At 38.7% G+C, this 25,058-nt stretch overlaps 2 protein-coding genes across 6 annotated transcripts in view; both read left to right on the top strand.

The window, feature by feature from the left end:
* Positions 1-25,058, top strand: part of SORBS2 (sorbin and SH3 domain containing 2) — a 276,988-nt gene that overhangs the window by 240,760 nt on the left and 11,170 nt on the right. For 3 of the 5 annotated variants that reach the window (XM_084627087.1, XM_084627084.1, XM_084627083.1), the window contains 5 exons: positions 3,142-3,233; positions 6,147-6,193; positions 7,876-7,990; positions 8,086-8,214; positions 12,232-12,435. In XM_084627087.1, coding sequence (XP_084483213.1) covers positions 3,142-3,233; positions 6,147-6,193; positions 7,876-7,990; positions 8,086-8,214; positions 12,232-12,435 — 587 coding nt within the window. The remainder of the gene's footprint in view (positions 1-3,141; positions 3,234-6,146; positions 6,194-7,875; positions 7,991-8,085; positions 8,215-12,231; positions 12,436-25,058) is intronic. The other 2 variants (XM_084627086.1, XM_084627085.1) reach the window with 1 other exon arrangement.
* Positions 15,558-17,194, top strand: LOC311520102 (uncharacterized protein; the record flags this gene model as incomplete). The annotated part of the gene is made up of 2 exons (XM_084627341.1): positions 15,558-15,578; positions 16,379-17,194. 2 exons carry the CDS (start codon positions 15,558-15,560, stop codon positions 17,192-17,194), a joined length of 837 nt encoding a protein of 278 aa, XP_084483467.1.

The following is a 25,058-nucleotide window of genomic DNA, read 5'->3' as shown; positions in this document are numbered from 1 at the left end:
TTTTGCTAGTGCCACATTTGCCAAAAAATATCAAGTGAATTCTGCAAGACTGCTGCTGTGTTATCTTAATGAGTTAAATAAAATACACAATGGAGTCAATAAAACCTCTCTTGCAAAACATCATTAGTTTAATCAGTTATGGTTTTGAAATGTCTTTAATTATTTCCTGGCATTGAATCATAATGAGTCATCATAAAAAGAACCAGAAATGTGTATAAAAGGCTTTAGATTCAGCTCTCATTTGTATTTGCAAAAATTGGAAGTAACTCCTTTGACGTCACTGGGTTTACCCCAGATTTACAGTGAAGTAAGTGAGAGCATAATCTGTCCCTATTTTTCAAATAGAGCCCCAAACAGGTTTTCTTCTAGAAATAATGATCTTGGGAACTCTACCATTGTATGTCCTGTATTTTTGCAATCCACATTATTTTTAGCTGATCTATATGTTTTATTTGAAATGCACTTTTCAGAATGTATTGATATTGAAATTCTACACTTCGGATTATCAGCAAAATGCTGCCCTTTGCTGTGCTGATGTGCAAGGGTAGAGAGAGCGGGATCTCTCCCCAGGACTCGAGAGCAGTAGGAGGTATTACAACTAGCCCTCTTGTCCATCCATCATATCTGCAATGGGACGTGGACTGCAGTGAGAGGGGCATGTCCAGCAGCCCAGCCAGCTAGCAAGCATGTACTGTTCTCCTTGCTCTGAGAAGCAGCAAAGTACAGTCTCTCCATAGTGTTTCAGTCCCCATTTAGAATCCTGCCCTAGTCAACAGGATCTCATATCAAACATGACCTACCAAATATTGTCTCTCCCCTCCCTCATAATATTTATAGATTTAAATTATAGCTTGTCTTTCATACATGTGATATAGGTGAAGAGGGGACAGGAAGCACCCTAGAATACCAGGGCAGGAACAGGACAACATATTGGCTGACAACTGACTAACCCACTATAAGGGTGTCTTCAGCATCTGGAGGTACAATCAGCCCTCCAGCAGCTTGGCCCTTACAGAGCGCACACCACTCCATTTTGGAGCAGCAGTAAGAAGTAACTGCGAGCAGGCCACCTCTAACCCCTCCAGCCATTTTCCCTGCCCAGGTAGAATGGCTCAGTAAACCTCCCATTGGCTACTACTGCTTTGCTCCCCCTTCAGACACACACATTCACACAAACACAAAGGTGACTCAAGGACAGTTTAGTGCCCATTGTATGGACTGGATAGAAAGTCCCACTAATACTGATAGACGTGTGCAATTCCAACACAGAAAAGCTATTTTGTGTAACTGCTTGGGTTGCTTAAATAAAATGACCACCAATCCAAACCTTAACAGATAGGAAATTCACACTTAAAAAATAACCATTGTGTATAATGGCTTCGGTGACAATGCAGGACCTGATATGATGAAGATGGAAATATTGCAGTGACACTCAGTTCCTTAATATATAGTATACAGTGCATGTTAGCAGGATATTCCATTGGCCTCATACCCAAGCCGATAATAACCAAAGCATTATGCTAATATGTGCTTTGTTCCATGCTATATATTGTGGGACCAGTTGTGTTTCTGTGAGGCACAGCTGCACTGAAAGGAAGGGAAGAGAACACCTGTGCCGGGGTCTCTGGTGTCATGCCATAAAGAATCATAGAAGGCCTTCTTATAACTTAGAACAAGGAGCTTTAGTGAAATAAACTAAACTATGTTATTCCTTAAGATGCAGTGTTTGCTCTGCTCCACTGCAGAGTTTCTGCCCAGAACCTTCCCAGCACCCTTCCTACGTGGCTTACTACTACAGTTTTAAAGATATAGTGCATATATCCCAACACCTGGAGACTGTATGCCTGTGCAGGAAACATAGGCCCTCATTCAGGAAAGTACCCCTAATCCAGGAAAGCACTTATACATGTTTAAGGGCTTTCCGGAATTGTGGCCACAACGTACCTGCTGCTGTTAGCAACCTTACGATGAGTAATTAATACACTTTTCCACTCCCCATCACTGCTCTACAAACCTCCATCAGTCACCTCAGATTTATGCTTTTTAGAGTGCAGTATACCAGAGAGCATTGAGATCTCTGTTTTTTCTGTAAGAGTCAAAGAAGTTTGACCCCAAAGAGATGAATTAAATGCTTTCAGTTCTGTGTTCCCAGTAGTACTTCTTGACAGAGGGATAGGCTGGGTAGGAACGGATCATGTGAAGTGAGAAAAGAGAAGCAAACATTATTATTGTTCTCTTCACTGGCAGATGTCAATGTGGCACTAGGAAAATACAGTAGAGGAACTCTCATGAGTAAGAGGAGATGGTTCATTTAATCCACAAAATTTCAGTAGGCTTGAAATAATTCCCTTTATTTTAATTTCACACAAGCAGCACACAGGACCATATTGAGTGCAAGACTTTCATTTAAGAACTCTTCATTTTATTTTATTTTTTCAAAATTTATTAAAATAAATATGCATATAATGACAATAGCAAACTGTGCTTTACAGCAAATATGCCACGCAGCCTGGTGAGTAATGATTTATAGTCCATATCTTAACATAAAGAGTTATTTTATGACAATAACAGACTTAATTTTCCATGTGCAACCTAATGAATGCCTCAGGTAAAAGGGAAATCCATATTGCAGAAAAAAATCTTGTTCATCTTTCTCTCATTGTGGCATGCTTTAAACACTGTCCATGCATGTAATTATATGTTTACATTGTTATCACTCAGACATGTTTCTTGAACCCTTCTGAATTCTCAGTAGACTGATCAGATTTCCCTTCCTCCAGTTGCTCCATTAGATGTATAGTTTATGATGTTTAGGTAAGGTGTACAGTACCCACTGTTGCTTTTCCAGGTTATACATATTGGGTCCTCCATTTGCACCCAAGATGTATTTGTTTATGTTGATAGTGCAGGAACTATACTCCATCTCTCCTATGGGTCAGATGAACATTTGTGTCTTTGTTTTTTTCTTTAAAAAGGATATTTTAATAATAACTTATGTCATGTAATTTTTCTGTTAAAGGGGGATGAATAGACCCAAGCTCTCCATTTTTAGGTGTAGTTTCCCTTTAAATAAAATGTAGCAGCACTGCAGAATTAACTTGCTTCCGACTTGAAATTTATGCAATGACATTTTATTTGCAGCAGACCAGGAGTCTCCTGGGAGCTATTCTTCTGCTTTGACTGATGTGGGTCGATATACTCCACGGGAGAGAAGAGGAATTCCAGACAGAGAGGTAGTTAAACAGGAATGAATAACTGAACAGCATCCAAAGCCAAAAGAGAATTTATGAGGCAATCCAATAACATTTACAAGATAAAGTTTTGTGTGATGCTAAGAAACTGTAACGATGACGATCACGGGAGCAGTTAGACAACCAGTCATTAAGAGAGGGTAATAGAAATTGTTTTTAATGTTGTATGAAGAACAACATTTAATGATTAGTAATTTAAGAGATTAAAACAATGTCAAACATTAAGATGAAATTGTATTTTCTGCTGACGTTTAAATGGACCAGGACACTCCTGCAGGGGGTCTGCTGATATTTTATGTCAGAAAGGACTGAGAGATGGCAGATGGGACAATAATCTATTCTAGAGGAAAATGGCAGTTCTAACTGTGAAGGCTCTGATGAAAACCAATGACTATGCAGGCTAATATCCTGAGTAACTGTCTCCGGTGGTTTTAGGACCACCAGGAAGATGATTTCTGCTCCAAAATCACTTATATTTTTTACTATGTAAGAGTCTGTTTGAGTACTTTGAGCACTGTCCCTAATTTCAATGGCAAAATATTTTGATTGATTATTCTAATTATATAGGTTTCAGAGTAGCAACCGTGTTAGTCTGTATCCGCAAAAAGAAAAGGAGGACTTGTGGCACCTTAGAGACTAACCAATTTATTTGAGCATAAGCTTTTGTGAGCTACAGCTCACTTCATCGTATGCATTCAGTGGAAAATACAGTGGGGAGATTTATTTACACAGAGAACATGAAACAATGGGTGTTACCATACACGCTGTAAGGAGAGTGATCAGGTAAGGTGAGCTATTACCAGCAGGAGAGCGGTGGGCCGGGGGGGGAACCTTTTGTAGTGATAATCAAGGTGGGCCATTTCCAGTAGTTGACAAGAATATCTGAGGAACAGCAGGGGCGGAATAAACATGGAAAAGTAGTTTTACTTTGTGTAATGACCCATCCACTCCCAGTCTTTATTCAAGCCTAAGTTAATTGTATCCAGTTTGCAAATTAATTCCAATTCAGCAGTCTCTCGTTGGAGTCTGTTTTTGAAGTTTTTTTGTTGAAGGATTGCCACATTTAGGTCTGTAATCAAGTGACCAAAGAGATTGAAGTGTTCTCCGACTGGTTTTTGAATGTTATAATTCTTGACTTCTGATTTGTGTCCATTTATTCTTTTATATAGAGACTGTCCAATTTGGCCAATGGACATGGCAGAGGGGCATTGCTGGCACATGATGGCATATATCACATTGGTAGATGTGCAGGTGAATGAGCCTCTGATAGTGTGGCTGATGTGATTAGGCCCTATGATGGTGACCCCTGAATAGATATGTGGACACAGTTGGCAACGGGCTTTGTTGCAAGGATAGGTTTCTGGGTTAGTGGTTCTGTTGTGTGGTGTGTGGTTGCTGGTGAGTATTTGCTTCTGTAAGCAAGGACTGGCCTGTCTCCCAAGATCTGTGAGAGTGATGGGTCATCCTTCAGGATAGGTTGTAGATCCTTGATGATGCATTGGAGAGGGTTTATTTGGGGGCTGAAGGTGAAGGCTAGTGGCGTTCTGTTATTTTCTTTGTTGGGCCTGTCCTGTAGTAGGTAACTTCTGGGTACTCTTCTGGCTCTGTCAATCTGTTTCTTCACTTCAGCAGGTGGGTATTATAGTTGTAATTATATAGTGATTCCTTATGCTATTGCTTATGCTTCAAACAAAAAATTATTAAAACCTTAAAAAGAGAGAGAAAGCATAAAGGCAGCATGAAATGCCACCATAGTAGAAGGAATGGGAGACCTTGGAATGTATGTATGGAACGTATCATTTAGTCTATTTTAGAACTTTTCTAATTCTAGAACCAAGAACCTTTCCAAACTTTGTTTTGAGGGTTTTTCTCTCATTGCTATGGAGGTGGGTAAATTTTCATAAAGCAAACAATGTCTTTAGACCAGAGGTTGTTCAACTGTTTCATAGAGCCACATTGATAGAGAAATGTATATTGTGTATCATCTTCGCTCTCACTCATGAGTTCACAGACTGACTACCCTCTCCTTCACAATGAGACAGACCACATTCTCTCCCTCTCACGACATGGGAGACTAGTAGTAAGAAAGTATTTAACTTATTTTAAACTGCCGTTTTGTGTAATTTAGCAGCCAAGAACAAGGTGAGTTGGTTACAGGGTGTCAATCAGCGCTCCTCAGGCAATGAGTGGTCCTGGACCATAGCTTAAGAACCTTTGCTTTGGGCCAATCTGCTGGTTTAATGGTAGCGTATAATGTTATTACCTAGGAGATTTGAGATTAGATCTACTAGGTCCTAGGTTTCATAACACTACTGTTATGTAGCTCCTATTGGGAGAAGTAGAAAGGAGTCTAGTTTTTGTCCTTGATTGAAAGAAATTGCCACAGCATGAACTAATTAATGGGAAAATAGGCACATTCCAAGTCCAGGAACAATGTTCTGCTATTCCTTCCTAATCAAATTGAAAATCACATTTCAGTCTGAAACTATGTACGGTAACTACTAATGTTACAAGCAACCATTAAGATTATTCTAATGGAAAAAGATTAAAGGAGAAGAAGAGCATTGCAGAAGTATGCTGAGTTTGCTAACTTTAAATATAAAGGTAAAAATGTCTGCCTAAAGTTAGGTTCTTACATCTATTTTTCGGCACCTAAATAAGTGGTCTTCTTTTCAAAAGTCCTGAGCACTCAGCATCTCACATTTACTTCAGAGGGTACTGGATGCTTTTGAAAATAAACCCACATATGCAAGTGTTTGAATATGGATTTAAAAGAAGTGTAACCTTTAGGCTCCCATCTTTGAAAATCTTGGTTTATTTTTTTACAGGCTAAACATTATTTTTATAATATGATAATATTACATGTAAGTACTAATCACTTTGCCTGCTTTTCAGAGGCTGCCAGCACGAGCTGTATATGACTTTAAGGCTCAGACCTCTAAGTAAGTATTAAAGTTTTGTTGGTTAGTTCAGAGTATGTATGAATGCAAGGACAACCTGTCTCACCTGTTTTAACCAGGGGTCAAAGCTTGTGACAGTGTTAGCAGTACATTTCTGTTGGGGGGTACCAGCCTCAAAGAGGCTACCCAGAACTCTGCTCTGCCTGAGCGGTAGCCCATGAATAAGTAAGCTGTGTAAGAAGCCATTTCATGTTTAAAACATTTGAATGATGAAATACTTATAATATTTGTTCAAATCTGGGAGTGGCTATGCATCCTCAGCACACATTTTTATCCTGTAGACTATAAAAGATCCAAAAGAGTACCTACATTCCATCATCCATGTTGTCCCATAAGATTCCCAGTGTTTATCTCAGTTTTTTTCATAAATGAAGGGCTAACATTATGTCACCTAAATTATGGTCTTTAAATTTAAGGGCATCTGGAATTGTGTGGGGAGTAGGTTAGGGGATGTGGAGCTTGGAAAAGCAGAGGGATAATGTAGGAGAAAAGACAATGGCCAAGATTTTCAAAAATCACTAGTGATATTGGATACCTGGATATTGAATTTTTGGGTGTCCAACTTGAGATACTTTAAAGGGACTTGATTCTCAGAAAGTGCTAAGCAGTTGCCAATTTGGGCACCAAAAACTGAGCCAACCAAAATCACTAGCCAGCTTTGAAAATCTCGTTCAAGATTTTCAACATAGACCCGTTTCAAAGGGGTATATTCTGTGAGAATCAGGACACAAAAAAAAATACAGTAGACCAAATTCTGCTCTTGTTAATAGTCACACAACTCCACTAAAGCTATTGAGTTAAGTTGGGGTAAATGAAAACAGAATTTGAACTTGTATTTAAAGAAGAGAAGACAAATTTGGTAGGGAAAGGAAAATAAGTTCATATTTCTTAGAGTATTACAAACAGTTGAGATCAAAAGATATTCAAAAGCTAGCCTGACAACAACCCTTTACATTTAAACAATGACATAGATCTTTCATCATGTCTTTTGATGCCTTTTTGACCTAAATTTAAAGGACTGTTATGTGCACCTGTATTAGTAATTCACACAAAGTTCGCTATTGGCTGAATCTTCATGCACAGTAAATTGAATGTTTGTTTTTACAGAACATAATCCTGTCCTTTACACAAGTGAACCATGCAGAGTGGGCTGAGTGGGCCAGGGCAGGAGGGTGCCTGAGCCAACTTGCTGGGGCAGGGTAGGGTAATTCACGGAGACGGGGGAGGAATATGTGCACCTTTCGGCTTTTATAAAAGGGAGCACTAAAAGGCTCTCCTATCCAGCTATGGATCAGCAGCTGAAGTAGCATCCGCACAGGAGGGACAGAAGACACCAAGCTTGCATGCAGATCCACATGTATTTGGGGCTATGATGTAGATCAGGCCTATCTCTTTAATGGACCAAAACCAGAATCCAAACCCAAATACCCAAAGTTTCAGATTCAGATCTGATTCTGAATCCAAACTTTGCTGCTTGTGCCAATTTGCAATTTACAATTATTTTATTATATATTATCCACTGGGATACGCAGTACTGCTACAATACTCCTTCCTCAGATATTTGTTGTTAAATTACATGTGTAAACAACACTGGAATTTCTGAAGTAATTAGACATTTTCAGATTTGTGATTGAGCTGCTCTGACTAAAATAAATCTGTTACAGGGAACTGTCCTTTAAGAAAGGAGATACTGTCTATATCCTCAGGAAAATAGATCAAAACTGGTATGAGGGAGAGCACTATGGAAGAGTTGGAATTTTCCCAATTTCTTATGTTGAGGTTGGTCTGTTGTTTTAATTTCTGGGATTAGTTTTTAAAATAGATGCACAGATTACATGGAAATAATGCAAAAAAAATTCATGTTCTCCTTTCAGAAACTTTCTCCCCCAGAAAAAGCACAGCCTGTCAGGCCACCTCCTCCAGCACAAGTTGGAGATATCGGAGAAGCTATTGCCAAATATAATTTCAGTGCAGACACAAATGTGGAACTATCATTGAGAAAGGTAACATCTAGAATTATCTTCAGTGAAAAACATCCACACTGAATAACTGTTTATAAATAAAACAACTTAAAAACTTGAACATAAATGCTATTGTTTCACCTACTCTGAAATCACAGAAGGGCTACGCACAAAGCAAAATACTCGTAGTGGGATATTTGCAGAGAACTTAATTAACCTTTGCTTCATATTTCCAGGTGTCTGTCACTATATTTGTGAATGGTGTAAATGTGTTAGTCATGCAGAACAGGTAATTAGGTTGTACTTGCCTGATTTGCACATGCAAACATGTACAAATCAGGTAATTGGGTGCCTAATTGCCCAAGTTGCATGTAAATTACTCATCTACACATTTTTCAGTTGCCTCTTCCTTCAATCACAATTGTGGGGCCTGCAATTTTATAGGTGCACCCACTGTTATGGGTATATAACAGGAGATTTTAAAATTGTGATGGCTTGTCTATGGACATTTTTGGAAGCCACCCTGACATTTTGTGGATTACCCAAACCAGTAAGGGGTTCTGTCACAACCTGCCTTATAACTTTGGGTTCCTTAATACTGTGCTGCTATGACTCAGAACCCTGACATCAGCCTACAAATGGGTCTCAACCCTCGCTTCCACCTGCCTAGTTACTTCTTGCAGGATGACCTCAGCAACTTCCAATCCCAAGTCCCTGCAGATCTGTCTCCCTGAGTTCTTAACTACAAGGTACTCAGACTTTTCCTCTCTGGTTTGGCGCCTCAGAAGGAGTAAAACCTGCCCCCAGTGATCAGTTCACTTTGACACACACACTTCACACAGTTTGCATACCAGAGACCTATTGGGGTAAAAATAAGCAAAAAGTTTATTTAATAGAAAAGTCACAGATTCAAAGATGAAATAGTAAGGGAGAGCAAACGAATACAAGTTACACAGAAAATAAACAGAAAGACACAATCTCAGGCTTTACACTTCTATGTTAGCTAAATTCCATTCTCTAATACAAGTTACCTATTGACTCTGTGAAGTTTCCCTGCATACCCCCTGCCACAGAGGGGATCCAGTGTTTCATAGACAGCTCCCCACTTAGATGCTGGACCTCCATTTCTGGATAGCTTTCACTTCAAACCCCTTCCTGTCTGACAGGATTTGCAGGATTGGTGGGTTTGTTTTTACTTCTTCTTTCTCTCAGACTATGGTAATTCATGGTTACAAAGTGCAGGGAAACTGCCTTCTTCCTTAGGGCTTGTCTACAGTACGAAGTTAAATTGACGTAAGGCACCTTACATCGATTTAACTGTGTAAACATACACACTACAATGTTCCTCCCACCGCTGTCACTCGCCCACTATGTCACCCTAATAAATCCACCTCCATGAGAGGCATAAGGCTTAGATCAACATAGTTCACACAATGCAGTGTCTGTATAGATACTGTGTTACTTGCATTGCCTGTTGGCTCTCAGAGTGACTGACAGCCAGAGCTGTGAAATTAACAAGAATGTCAGTTTCACTGCTGGTAGGGTTCCTGTTTTGAAACTGAGCAGGAGGTGGGGTAGAGAGGAGTGAGGGATGGGGGATGAGGGAAGAATGTTCCAGCTGTGAACCCCCAGTGCTGTTGAGAGCCGGAGCCTCGCCTGCCCAGTGCTGAGAGCCCAGGCTGTGGGCTCCCTGCAGAACTCCCAACTGGATCCCGGCTGCAGCCAGGGCGCTCTGCTCCTCACACTGCTCCTCTTAAATCAGTGCAAGTGCTCCTGGTGAGGACACGTGCCAGTGACAGAAGGAGGGTAGTGTAGACGTGGAAAAACCACAGTAATTACAGTAGTGGCAGTAAGTCGACCTGTAGTATAGTGTAGACATGGCCTGAGTTTTCCAAGGCTGTTTTTTTTTTTTCACTTTCAGTGTCTTCCCATTAACTTAAATAGGCTACCATTGTCTTTCCCTGGGTTGTACAATGCTAGGTGCTTGGAGCTAGTTTCATGTGAACAATTAGCCTGAGAGGTACCCCTCCCTGCCTCATTGCTTCACCCCCACCCCCCGTTGTGAAGTGATGCATCCTAGCTACAGTTACAATGTTCTACATATACATAACCTGTATACATATCTCCTAATGACCATCAAGTTCAGAACATTACATGCTTTTATAAAAGATCTTACTTGACATAAAATTATACACAATAACATTGTATGCAAGCAGTTCAGTTGCTTATTCTTTGGGGTTCAGACACCTTGGTTTCCCTTTGGGTTGTCTGGAATCTGAATATCACAGCAATATATTAAATAAATACTATACCATAATTCCAAGTTTTAATCTCATATTATTGTCACACACTTGGGATATTATTTTAAGAGGTTTTATTATAATACAGACTTCTGCTGTTTGGAATCTATTATCATGGCTGTAAGATATTTGGTGCAAGTTTCTAATTAAAGAACTATTTCTTCTTTAGTAATTATTAGTGTAATACTAATTCTTGCTGGTTCAACAGCATATTGTAATTTAAAATACAGTAGGTATTCTTAAACATAAATCTACAAATCTAACCATATTTACTGAATAATTCCAAATTAGGCATAGCAAGATACTAAATATTAATGTATTTCACCAAGTGATACATCTTTATCATAAGATGTTTAATCCCCAGATGATCTGGTGATGAAAGGGCATTATTCATATACAGAACAAAGGTTACAAAAATATGGATATGAAAACACCTTCCACATAAAACCTACTACACTGACTAGTAAAACAAACGTAAAATTGAAAACTTTGGTTCCTAAATCTAGGTATCATAAGCCATGATTAGCAACCAAAATAAATGATAGTGATATTCATAACCCATAGTGAAGTGACTGGGAGCTGAAGAGTGCTCAGTATCTCTGAAAATCAGTTGTTTATCCAGATGCTTAACATTAGGTATGCAGGCTTGAAAACATTTGCCATTAGGACTATTTAAACAAAACAAGATTTTGTACTGGTAACACGTAGAAGAATTTGTATCCATAGGGCAATTCTGCCGCATTCACACTTTCCTGGTGAAAAAAGGCTGATGCCAGATGATCTGGTAGGAAGGAATACACTGATCTATTTTTCCTCTGATATGACTGAGCCCAGGACATGACCTTATTGATGGTGATTTAGGGACTGATCCAGCACCCATTTACTTCAGTCTTGCTGGATCAGGCCCATGCTATGTTTAGTATGCCCTAAAATCAGGAAGAGGGAAGTGAAGGATTAATTTTGTCAATGTGAATATTAAACGTGAGCATTATAATGTGAACTTCTGTTTATAAACATTGTAAACATTCATGTTTATCGCTCCTGGATTTTCTATTCACGGAGTTGGTATCTTGATAGCCTGGTTTTGATGAAAGAGTAGCTGGCTTTTCTTTGTTAACTAGAGATGCTTTTATGGTATTCACAAATCAAAAACAGAAACAAAATCACATAAAACTAAGAGGGCTTCGAGATGGGAGGGTGGGGATTGAAAAAAAGTTGTCCTGCAGGAGACATGATAAAATCTATGTTATATAAAACAAACAGGAGTCCATAAAATCTTAATAAGAAGAGATGTACGTTAGTATGGCCTTTTTCTTAATCTTTACTGGATTTTCAAGAAAAATACAAAACCAAACAATGTGAGGAGCAAAACATTTAAATTAATACAACAGTCACTATTACTGACTGCAGAAAGGGGCCAGGTCAGTGGTCTAATGGAAGAATAGTGTACTGCCATATAGGCATCTAAGTTCTGAGCTTTAATTCAGAACTCAGACACCCACTGAGCAGAACACCTCAATTGTTGTTTAGTATCTGGTATAGGAATGGCATTCATAGACCAACACAGGCCCTCTCTTGCTGGAACGATAGCATTATATGAAGTTAATGGGAAAGTGGGGGAGATTCTGAAGGCTCTGACCAGGGCCATAAAGGACCCCCATGGAAAAATACTGTGATATGTTGAGATAAAAATACAAACTATTCAGAAAACAAAGTTATCACTTGTCCACTGATAATTAATTTTGATAATGCATTACAGGGAGACAGAGTAATTCTTCTTAAGCGAGTTGATCAAAACTGGTATGAAGGTAAAATACCAGGAACCAACAGACAAGGCATCTTCCCTGTTTCCTATGTAGAAGTCATCAAAAAGAATGCATCAAAAGGTGCTGGTGACTACCCTGATCCTCCATTACCCCAAAGCTATTCTAGTGATAGAATACACCATTTAAGTTCCACTAAGGTAAGGACGATTTGTTTTTCCATCATGCCTAGAGTATGTTAATACAATTTGTAAATCTTTGGTAAAATAACCAATAAACAGTTCAATATACATTTTTTAAAAATTCATGCATCCCACCCATAGAAAATATATTTACTACTTGGTCTTTTTCTGAAGATAGAGTTGCATTGCCAAATTTTCATTGTACAACTTTATTTTTTACATTTTTTAGGATACACTATGGCATTTAACACTCTTGCTGGTTTACACTAAGTCTATAAAATTCAAAGTGTAAAATCTAGGACATAAAAGGCTTAATTTCCAAAGATTTTTTAAATATCCTTCATGCATCCCAAACTCCGCAAGTCTAGTAATTAACCATTACATTATCTAGAGAATGGCCAGGCAGAGTTTGGGCAGCAAATCAACCAGAACAAAACTTGTTTGGCAACTTGGAACAGATTTGAGCATCGTGGGTTATGTTCAGCAGACTGTTATGTTGCAATATGAACATCTTTTTTTATGACAAAGACCAGAAGATCTTGCAGTCCCCTAAAAGAGAACCCATGAGAATAGCATGAGAGGGCAGTTTGCATGAGGCCACAACACAGCTGGCCAAAAATAGCCCTGTGCTCTCCCTGTCCATCCTTGGGTGCAAGGAGAAGGAGTCAGCCAATGTCTTCTTTGTGTGACTGGCCTCCTTTTGTCACCCACCCTGCAGAAATGGATTTTTGTCATAGAGCAGACTCCTTGGGTGATTTTGTAACATGATAGCACTTGTGTTAAGCTATAATGATGCAAATGTCATCACGTTGCAATACAGTTCAGGTTCAGATCTTTATAGCTATAACTTGAAACCAAGCTTCTTTACAACTTCTTATACCTAGTCATGAACACTCGCAAACCTTTCAGAAGTGTTTGAACCCCCCCTCCATCCCAGTCTATGCAACCATCACAAGTTATGTTGTCTGATGGGAGAAAAGTTGATTTCCATTGAAAGTTCTGTTCTTGATGAGGAGCAGGCTTTGATCAATTACTCAGTTGCTGAAATATTACTACCTTCTCACAAAGATTTGTACACAATCTCTTTAATGGCAATAGAAGCATGAAGATTTTTGTATGTGGCTTCAATTACTGTTGTTGAGAGTTATCGGTCTACAACTTTTGAACATGAAGGAGAGAAAAAACCCTTCAAATGTTCACTTTTCTTACTTGTTTATCTCTTTAGAGTATGTTCTGTTTTGTGTGTGTAGTTTGTAAGCTCTCTTTGTTCAGTTATTGGTGTATTTTTGTTTCATGATGTCAGTAATATATTACCTTGCTTCTTTTCATCTATATTTTGACAGTTATTCATATATTAGTGCTAAGTTACAATGTTAGAATAGGAGAAGCTTCCCAATTGTTACCAAAATGTGTCCCTGATGGACAAGCCTGACCTGTGAATTTTGTGCCTATGGATAAACACTAATAGCATCAAATGTGAGATTTGCTTGATCAGGAGATGGTTCTTGATGCCAGCTGCTATTTTTTCACACGCAATAAAAGTTTTGGGTTGGAGGTAGAAACAATTTAAGTTTTATAGTAGTTAGCCAACTTCAGATCCGCCTAGTTCCAATTCTTTATCACATAACTCATTGCTAAGGTTCTCATCATTCCATTGAGAGCTGGGCTGTGGTTTCAAAGCATTTAAGTTCAGATGAGACTCACATTTAAGTTAAAATCACCCAATAATTCTTTGATATTTAAATATTTTACATCTTCCCTCACTTCGAAGTTGAAAAGACCAACTCTAGGGGAAGAGATTGGAATCAGAAGGAGTTTGGATGATGTCTTGAAGGGTCTCCATCTCTTGGAGCTTAAACAAGAAAACAGAATGTCTGTCCCTGATCTGTATTTTTTCATATTAGTTGCTGGTTAGTTCAAATTATCTTTGTTGTGATAGAAAACTACACATAGCAGTGGGCAGATCCTCAGCTGATGTAGATGTCATAGCTCCATAAACGCCAGGAAACTATGGCAATTTCCACCAGCTGAAGATCTTCCCCTAAGACTGCTCTGATAAAGCATCCTTCCTTGACCAGGAGGGAATAGGGCACCGAGAGATGTGTTAATAACACCATGCAGTGGAATTTTATAATGTCACATACAATGTTACCACACATTTTATCAGGACAGTATTGACGAGCAAATTGTGAGTTTTCAAATGATACCTTATAAGACATACTTTGTACAACGATTATTACAATAGTATGTAGGATGTGGACATGGGTATATTCTGTCAGTTACCTCTCTATAAAACTGTAACGAAGTGGAGAATCAGGCCCAGAGAGTCTAGAACAGATCTCTGCACACATGCATGTCAGTATCTGTTTTCTAAGAAAAAACTCAAGGTCTTTTATGTGACAGAGGGAATTTCTGCAGCAGTTGCTGCACTGACATAAATGGAAATACTGTACTAAAATCTCTCAAACCAACTTCTCATCCATTAATTCTTTTATATATTCAGAAGAGGCTACGTGTGTGGAAAAAGTGTCTTAAGTCTTCTTTTCTTACAATAGCTGGAGAGGCTTTAGTAAACTTAAGCATTCCCAACTGAGTACTAGGGTTTAGCATGATCAGAACTTCAGGGTTCTATTTATTCTTCCTCCTCCTATTCATGTATATAACATGTAACCCATTGTATTACTTTCTGCCTCTAGAGGCTCCTTCTGTTGGGAGGCGGGGGAGAGAGATAATTCAATAGTGTTTGCGTTATGTGGGATCTGTTCATTGTCAAAAATAAAGAAACTCAAAACTATTAAATTTTGCAAGAGAACTGGATATCAGGAAATCCTATACCAAAGAATTGTCTAACTTCTCAAAAATAAAGCCATCTACCTTGAGAAAACTTCAGTAGGAGGTAAGTAATTTGCCCTCTTCTCCGCAGTCTGTCTCTCAGGTTCAAACTCTGTATAAGTAATAAAGCCTTATTTTCTTTTCTACAGTAATAATTAAAATCTAAAGTAGCCAGATAACTAAAGAGATGTGCAGTCTAGAATTGTTTTAGGTTATTCTAACAAGGAAATTAAAATACTTTTTTCATGCCAGTTTAATTTTGAGGATTACTAGTAACAAAAAATACATTTTCAGTATTTACTGAAGCAATGGATATCTACAGATGCAGTGTATGTATGACTCACCAGTCTATCATTCGTACAAAAGGACTTTTCTTTTACCAGAAGGATACTTCAATCAATATTATGTAATGCTACTCAAAATATATTGCTACGTACTGTGCTGTCACCATCTTAAAAAGGATTGTTTACTGTCTACTTTCTATTAGATTTAAGTGTATGTACCTTAACTAAAACTGTAATTTTATTTGTTCACAATTACATCAATTTTAAATAAAAAATGCATTATGTAACTATTGATGCCTTAATAAAAGTATGCAGTGTATTTAAGATGTTTCTTTAAGATCACCACCAGAAGGTGCAGCAAACATTAACATTAGGAAAATTAGAAATTATTTGGTTTGTTCTATTTGTATTAGTGTTTAATTGCACCCACAGTGAGCAAGGTGCTTTTAACAGTATGACTGTTCTGAAAATAATGGTTTGGGGAAATCACAGCAGTCTTGAGTGTACTATATAACAACTTGTGATAGGCTCACTAGCATAGAGCAGTAAATAACATAATCCTAGCAGATCAAATTTAGGCTCCCCTTCATGACTCCGTGATTCAGATCTGTCTTGATGTTTGACATTTAAGCCCTAGGCCAGAACCTGATATAGTTTCACTTTTCAAATTCAGCTATTCTGATTCATGTAGTAATGATTTCAGACATTTGTGCTCACTGAAATAATATCCTATAATCCAGAAGATGGCACATAACTTTTTTTGCTTACGCTACTCATATCTTAATCCAAGGTCATTTTGTTTGTTTATTTATTTTTAATTCCTATGCTTTTCCTTATTTCTAAAGTTGGCTTCCAAAGCATCATCCCCACCTCCCAGATATCATTCCTCTCCTTGGTCAGATTCTAATAAAGGGAATCTCAAGGCTGTCGCCAATGAATGGTTGTCACTGACTGTTGGTTTTCCACCGTCAAGCACGCCTGCCCCAACTCCTGCACCTTTTCCTGACAGCTTTCGTTGTGATCTAGAGGAACTCAACTCTTTGGGATTAACCGCATCCCAGTCTATTCCAGTGCCCACTGCTAATATTACTTGCCAAGTTAAGGATGGTCATTTTGTTCCATTTACATCACCAAAGACCTCTCTCAGGTATTCTGAATCTCTTCAGCCCTTCTCTGCATGTACTTTTGTATCACTTCCTCCAACAATCCAATTTCAGGCCACAGCACTTAAGCCCATAACAAACGGTATCAAAATGAATGAAGGAAAATATAAAGATCTGAAAGAGATGATTGGATCGCCAGCTGTCAAAGAAACCAGAAGCTTATCAGCTCCTACAAAAGCATGTGAAACCATGAGCACGGCTTTTGCTGTCTCTGAGCCTTCTAAATGTGGCTCCCTAGCCAGAATGCTAGTGGCAAGTGGTGAACAGGAAGAGGAAACCTGTGAGGTGCGCCTGCCAGTAATCCAAGGGGGCCAGCCAAAATGTCAAGATTCAAATTTCTACAGACGTGCACCTGATGTAACAGGACAAATGCCAGGACTGTATATAGAGGAGACGCTGAGACATGACAGAATAAAATCTCCAATAGCAATTCAAAGCGAGCATATGATACCTTATGAAATATACAGTTCATCAAGTATCAATAAAGAGGTATTTTAATTTCTTACGATTTAGCTTCTACATTCATACAGTTACTCCCAGTATAATTAGTATAGACTTTTCTAATATATTTTTGTGTATCTATACATATACATACAGTATTATAATTAGGGTTATATTATATTAAATAAATTATATATGATATTCTTAATGACAGAGAAAACAGTACTCCCATCTCAAATCTCCCTCTTGCTGAAACTGAGAGAAATATCATTCTAGGTTACATGGTGCCCTTGTTTTCCAGTCTTCTCTGCTGCCATCACAATAGTAATGACCTGAAAGGCAGAATGCACAGCTTTCTTCACAGGCCCATTAGTGCTACCTTTTGAATTATCTGACAGAATGGGAGCTCCCAAAAGCAAAGCTATCCGCGCACTCCTGAAAGAATGAGGAGGAATCACCTGCGGAAACTTTTAGCTATTCACCTCTCAGATGTGTCATTTGGCCATCTAGCTAATTATAGTGTGTTCATGTCACAAGAATATGACTAATAACTAGGGGCCAGATTAAGTTTGGCCATGAAACACATGCTTTCTAAGTCATGATCCCTCCCACAGTTCCCCCTGGACCAGCACAACTCTGTAGTGCCCCTAATGCATGCCAATGTCTAAATGCCACAAGATGGCCCTGAATTAATTAACACATGATATTTATATAAAATTAATTCTAATGTTTCTAGGCAAAATTTTAGTAACTTTTTTTTTCTCTATAAAATTTGTTTAAACGGTCAGACAGTTAAAGCAGTTAATCTGGTTCAAACCAATCTATAACTCAGATATATGGGTAACAGGTGATCCCTGATAGATCCCTGTAAGATAGATAGATCCCCGATAGATCCCTGTAAGACTTTGCAGCCCTCATAACTTGTTCTCATGGCTTAAAAACTACAACGTAACCCTGAAAACAAACTATGCTGTGGTTATTTCAAGGGACACTGCCAGTATAAAAATTATAGCTGTTAACTAACACATTCATTTACTTAAGATATTAAAACATTTACATTATTAAAATTGAAAGTTGTTGTTTTTTTACAAAATTCATTTTGTCAGTGTATCCTCTTTTCTCAGTTCCTTGCATTTCTCTTGACTTGCAAAATGAAAATCAGGTTTCAGAGTAGCAGCCGTGTTAGTCTGTATTCGCAAAAAGAAAAGGAGTACTTGTGGCACCTTAGAGACTAACCAATTTATTTGAGCAAAAGCTTTCGTGAGCTACAGCTCACTTCATCAGATGCATTCAGTGGAAAATACAGTGGGGAGATTTATGTACACAGAGAACATGAAACAATGGGTGTTACCATACACACTGTAAGGAGAGGGATCGGGAAAGGTGAGCTATTACCAGCAGGAAAGCAGGGGTGGGGGGGAACCTTTTGTAGTGATAATCAAGGTGGGCCATTTCCAGCAGTTTACAAGAACAGTAGGAGGGGAAATAAACAAAGGAAAATAGTTTTACTTTGTGTAATGACACATCCACTCCCAGTCTTTAGTCAAGTCTAAGTTAATTGTATCCAATTTGCAAATTAATTCCAATTCAGCAGTCTCTTGTTGGAGTCTGTTTTTGAAGTTTTTTTGTTGAAGGATTGCCACATTTAGGTCTGTAATCGAGTGAGCAAAGAGATTGAAGTGTTCTCCGACTGGTTTTTGAATGTTATAATTCTTGACGTCTGATTTGTGTCCATTTATTCTTTTACATAGAGACTGTCCGGTTTGGCCAATGTACATGGCAGAGGGGCATTGCTGGCACATGATGGCATATATCACAAAATGAAATCAGTTGAATCAGTCTGAGCTCTGTTTTATAGTCAGTGTCTTGTTCAGGGTCTTATTTCTGCAATGTTTGAGAGTGTTCATTCTGTCAGATAATTCGAAGGGTAGCACTAGTGGGCCAATGAAGAAAGTCACGTATTCTGCCTTTCAGGTCAGAATTATTGTGATGGCAGCTATCTAGCAGAGAAAGCAAAACTGGAGAAAATAAGGGTACCATATAACAGAGAATGATATTTCTCTCTGTTTCAACAAGAGGGAGATTTGAGGGAATGTTTAACTAAGAACAACTGCTTTAATTGTAATTTCTGAAAAACTTAAAGTATTAGGTTTTGCAAAAGTTTCTTTTGATAACATTTAAAATTTGGACTTAATTTAACCCAACAGTGCCTCTTATAAATAGTATATTTAAAGGCAGTTTTCATTTTGAAGTTTTAACAGAACTTCCTGTAGGGCCCAATCCTTCAAGATACTGAGCTCTTGGGAGAGAAGCACCCTCGACTTTCATTGCGGAGCACTTCAAAATGAAGCCTAAGACATATTAGAGGGCCTCCAAGTATACAGTTATGATATTACAAGAGATACACCTACTCCCATCCCATATTTGTGTTTTTCAAATGAATGAACCTAAAGACAGGGTAGTAGTAGGAAGTAAGTAGAATATGATAAGACTATGAGTGATTTCACCTCAGAACATTAGATTTACTGACTTATGATGAATGTAACATCAGCCTGAGTACAGCAGTTAGGGGTCTCTCTGTCTCTGCTTGTTAGTGGTGTATTACTCTTCTTTCTGCACTTTATGTCCTTCACTGATGGTTGTACAGCATGATTACTTGTTGTCTTTCTTAAATGTTTAAGCCAGCCCCACTTTCCTCTGGGACACAAGGGCCTTCTGCTTCTCCTTCTCATCTTCCTTCTAGTCCTCCATTTCACTCTGCCAAGGCATCTCCCTCTCAGTCTGTCTCCACATCTTCCCAGTCTGCTGTTCCCCACTCACCTCCTCTCCTTTCCAAACTGTCCTACCGACAGGAGATAAACTCACCAAAGTTAAAGGTAACTGCACTTGTTGAGTGTGAATTTGTGCATGTCTCCATGTGTGTTTGACAAATAGAAGGAATGATGCTAAGATTGATCTTTTTTAATTTTAAATATAACTTTTCAGTTACTAATATTTCATAGCATAAGCATGTAGCTAGCTCGAATGTTATATTAGCAGTGTAGTGCCTTTTCAGATTAAATAATTAAATAACAATGTCAAGTAAGAAAGTACTTCACAATTACCCCATCACACTTACCCATTAGTAGCATTCTTGTTGTCAGTCTCATTAACCAAAAAAGGAACAGATCTAGAGTATGGGTAACTTTCTCTTCTCAAGACATATTTCCAGGTCAGGTGTGAAGCACTGCGGCAGGGCAGTGCAGAGAAGTCTGAAATTATGTCACTTGCTTTCTAGGTCTTTAGTGGGTACATAGAAGGAGTCAGGCTCCAGAGATGTTAATTTCATGAGCATTACATTTAGTTTAAACAGAAAAGAGAAAAATCACCATAAAAACACTGATTGATTTTAAACAAGATTTAAGGTGTTCCATTTTTCCCCAGCTGAGAAAGAGATATGTTGTTGACAGCTTCAGATCTCTCACCTAAGAGACCACCTCTCTCCCTGTGATACACTACCTAGAGTATCTGCAGTAAGTAGAGATGTGGATGCAAGATCCCCATCCTATAATAGAGAATAAGTTGCAGGTTGGAGTGTACTCCGACGGGACCCTGGGGCTCTGATATAACCTCCTCCCTGGTCTAAAAATTGCCATGATTTGGTTACTTTGAGGGCATGCTAAAAAGACCATTTGTTGGTTTAGAAGAGAAGTGAGAGGACTGTAGTAGCAGCCTGTGTATGTGGTTGGTAATAACTGAGCATGTGCTGCACCTTGCTAGAAGGGGTGAACTAATTGTATTGCATTTTGGTTATATAATTTTGAATAATTGAAAGGGCACTTAGCGCTTATGGATGGGTGCTTTTACTTATTTTAAATCAAAACAAACAAAATTCAGGAAATGTTACCAACTCGCACAAAGTCTTTGAAATTAGCTCTAGGGGATCTTGAGATTTTTCGTATAAATTGAGCATTCATCAATAAATCCTAACAAGGAAAATTAATCCAAAATGAAAGGAAATATAAATTCAACTCTTTGAAATGATACAACAAGCTGAAAGTTCATACACATCAGGGCACAAATTTTGACTTTGGATTTTATTTTGTTGCTTTTCATTGTAAGTGGTGAAGGGAAAGAAGTGCAAATTATCGAGAGAGGGACATTTATTGTCTCATTTTAAGACAATGCAGATTAAGCAATGATAAGAACTAGAAGACGGGGGGGTTTTCTTACAGAGGTCGATCCACAACTCTTAATTGTCTTTCTTGATTGTCCCCAGTTCTCTGCCTGTTCCATACTCTAGATGATCTTTGAAGGCCAGTGAGCAATTCCCTCTGTGGATGTCATCAGTATAGGCCCAAACCAAACCCCCCGGAAGTCAACAGGAAGACTCCCATTGACTGATGAGTTTTGATGAGCCCTCTGTATCTGTTCTGGAGACAACACTTCCTGCCTCTGATAAGCAGGCAATTCTATGTCTAGCAGCAAAGATTGAGCACAGCAATGGGCAGGTGAACTAACATCCCAGCAGCTTGTAGTAAGTCAAAAGTATAATGCTTAACATTATACTGATCCATTTGGCTCTCACAAACCCCCTATCTCTAGGCTATGAATTGGATTTCAGAAGAAGGGATAGTTCCTATTCCCATTCCACTTGTCTCGATCAGTGGGTAACATGCTGAACTCTGCATGGTTTTGTATTAAGAAGCCAGGCATTTAAGTCTCTTAACAACTAATGACACCAAAGAGTACAAAACTAAAATACACAAGATGAGGGAAAGCCCTACAACATAAAGGGAATAATAAGATTAATATTGTGATAACTTTGCTCATGTCAGACAAAAGGTTGGTTTACAGATATATGTAGAAGCTTGCCAATACCCTTAGAGGAGACTAATGACAGTGAAATATAAGAAACTCTAGGTATGATTTTTAAAGGGGCAGTAGGTTTTGCCATCACTATAAAAAAAAAAAGGTGTAGTTTTAGCTCAAGTTAGCTGACATATTAACAAACTTGAGGTAAAATCCTAGTGAAGACAAGGCAGTTTGTAGTTTTCACATGAGTTAACAGGTTGACTCAAAGATTAGGCTCCCCCATAGGCCTTAACTTGTGTGAAAACTACAAATTGTCTATTGGAGTCACTAGGATTTTACCTTGAATTAGTTAGCATGTGTTAGCAAACTCAAGGACACACCTTTTTTCACAGGGAAGATGAGGCCTCTGTGTCTTAGGTATCCAACTCCCATTGACTTTTAGTGGAAGTTGCGTGCCTGTCTGCCCTTTGTTCCTTTGAAAATCTTCCCTGTGTGATTATAAAAGTATTGGGGAGATGATAGTGGAAAGTCAAATCAAGTCTAAGCCAGTCTCATTAAAAATATACAAAACTAGAACATTTATTTTAGCTCTTTGATTTTAAAGTCTCTTTAATGTCGTCATTCTTTTAGAGCCCTTTATCTTGCAGAGAGAATGTAAGTATTTAAAGGCAGCGTACACCCTGTTGACCCACATATGGAAAAGTCCTTTGACAAACAGATCATCCCTTGCCTGCACAGTGGGAGGCAGGTCAGTTTCCTAAGCAGCACTATGTTTCCTAGTCCTGGATGTGAGAGTAGGGAGCATGTGGCCCAAGCAATGGGCAGGCTTGGGGACAAGGAGAACATTATGCAACACATCCTCCACATCCACAGTATGTAGCAGTGAATCTGTCTCATTGTGGAACCCCCTTTAAGGGAGCCAGGCCTGGTGCAAGATTTCCAGCAGATCCCTGGATATCCATAGGGCTTGGAAGTCGAACCCCAGACTCTTCCATGGTGGAGAAACTTTCATTTTCTGAAGGAAGAAATCAGAAGAAACCCCACAAAGGGAATCTTAAGGAGTTTTTCTCCCTTCTTGGCCCCCGTCTAAGGCTTCTTTGGGTTTCTTGTTGCATTTGTTGTTCATTCTTCCAGTTTGTAAAAGGACCCCATTCTTCACTCTCAGTACAAACATTTCAATTACAACTCTTCACAAAATCCAAAGGACCAGGCTTCCAATGAGGATATTACACTTCACCATTTCCTTACAATTAATTCTCATTTTCTTCACACCCCCTTCGTCTGACAAGTTTTGATTTCTATGAAACAATTAGCTTTGAAAGCTAATTTACATAGGCACCAGCCTAACTGATATCCTTTCATTTATCATCCTCCACTGACTTAAACATGCACTCAGAAAGTGGGTCAGATTTTAGCAGTGCTTTCAGTTTAATATCAAAGTGCTATAATATCAGTTGCTAGTATTTCCCTGTTCACTATGAACTTTCTGCTGTGTGCTTTTGAGTGTTCTATATTATTAATAGTCACTTCAATATTTAAATTTGCAGTGCTAGATCATATCCCAAAAAGGTCATGGGTGAATAATCTTGCAAGTTGTAGTTGTAAATGTCTGTGCAACTGCCAGAGCAACTAAACAATGCTTCAGGTGATACAATAGCAACAGCACAGGTGTGCTGGACTAACAGATCAGCTTGTTCTTTGCATTTTAACACATGGGCCTTTTTAATTAAAGAAATAGTATGTCCAGTTTGTATGCGCAAACGAAGCAGCAAAAATCCCCTGTAAGGCTTTGTACTTAAGCTATGAACTTATACAATTTTTATGGTTTTTTCAGGCTGATTTAAAGAGAGAGATATTTGTTATGGGTAAACCTCCTCGTAGCCCTGTGATGACTAAGAGATCCTGCAACTCACCTGTCAGAGGTCACAGCTATTCACACAGGGTATGGTACTGAATGCCCAGTGTGTGATGTCAGCATTCTCCCCTAGTATAAGGAGTTTAAATAGCTAGTCTCCCTGTTCTTTGTTTGATAACATATGTTTGAATACTATCAGTACGCTGTGCTGCAATGCTGCTGTCAAACTACAAAAATGATTTGCATAAAATCATAATGAAATTCTTTGTGTACAGCACCTTATGTTACAGTTCTGTTGTATATTGTATCTCCACTGGATTGCCCAGTGTTCACAAAACATCAAAAATGACAGAATTCTATTTTTTTTCAACTGTTTTCTAAATGGCTCCTCTTGTTTCAAAGCATTTCCAGATTATTAAAATGTCCTTTCTGATAGCCAAAAAAATCTAGACTTTATTGCATGTAATGTGGCTTCTGTAATGTGTTCAATATTCCTTGATTTTTTGCATTCATATTCTTCTTTTGAAAATATTTTGTTACGATAGCAATGTGTGCTGCACTGACTTGATATCATGTTTTCCCCAGCACTGCTATTTGCAACTGTGATTCTCTTCAGTGTTTCCTTTCGTAACAGTCAGTAACTACATCTATTGCATTTTATCTAAAGATCAAATTATTTACAGAGTGTACGTATTGGTCTTATATTATGTGCTCTAATATTCAAGAAGATTCTAAATGAAAATATAGTTTGTGTGTTATGCTTGTTTTTTTGGTTAGGACCAAAATGCTTTACACGTGTATCTTAACATTCAGTGCACTTTGTCTCAAAAGCATCTGAGACCGCTTTTGCCTCTTACTGTTGATAGCAGAATGGATTTGCAATGGCGCACAGAGATCTTTTGCTGTGCAGTTGCCCTTTGATTTTACGTTCGTCTCCCCCCGCTCTGGCTGCTACGTGTAGGGGAGATGTATTCTCCTCCCCCCACAAGATATTTGTGTTTCTCTAGTTTTGCTGGATTCTTGTTTCCCATTACAGTTGCCAACCCTCCCAGTTTGGCCAGCAGTCTCCCAGAATTGGGCTTGATATCCTAAAGGCTACAGAAGTCAATCCAGGAGCTTTTAGGCCACTAAAAGTCTGGCAGCGCAGCGGGGCTAAGGTAGACTCCCCCTACCTACCCTGGCGCCGTGCCACTCCTGGAAGCGGTGACATGTCCAGCAGCAGCTCCTGGGAGGAGGGACGGCCAGTGGATCTCTGCATGCTGCCCAAGCGCT

This window comes from Lepidochelys olivacea (assembly GCF_965140295.1).
Source record: "Lepidochelys olivacea isolate rLepOli2 genome assembly, chromosome: 4".
NCBI lineage: Eukaryota > Metazoa > Chordata > Testudines > Cheloniidae > Lepidochelys > Lepidochelys olivacea.
The sequence above is the reverse complement of the archived record's forward strand: the minus strand, read 5'-3'. Positions and strand labels throughout refer to the sequence as shown.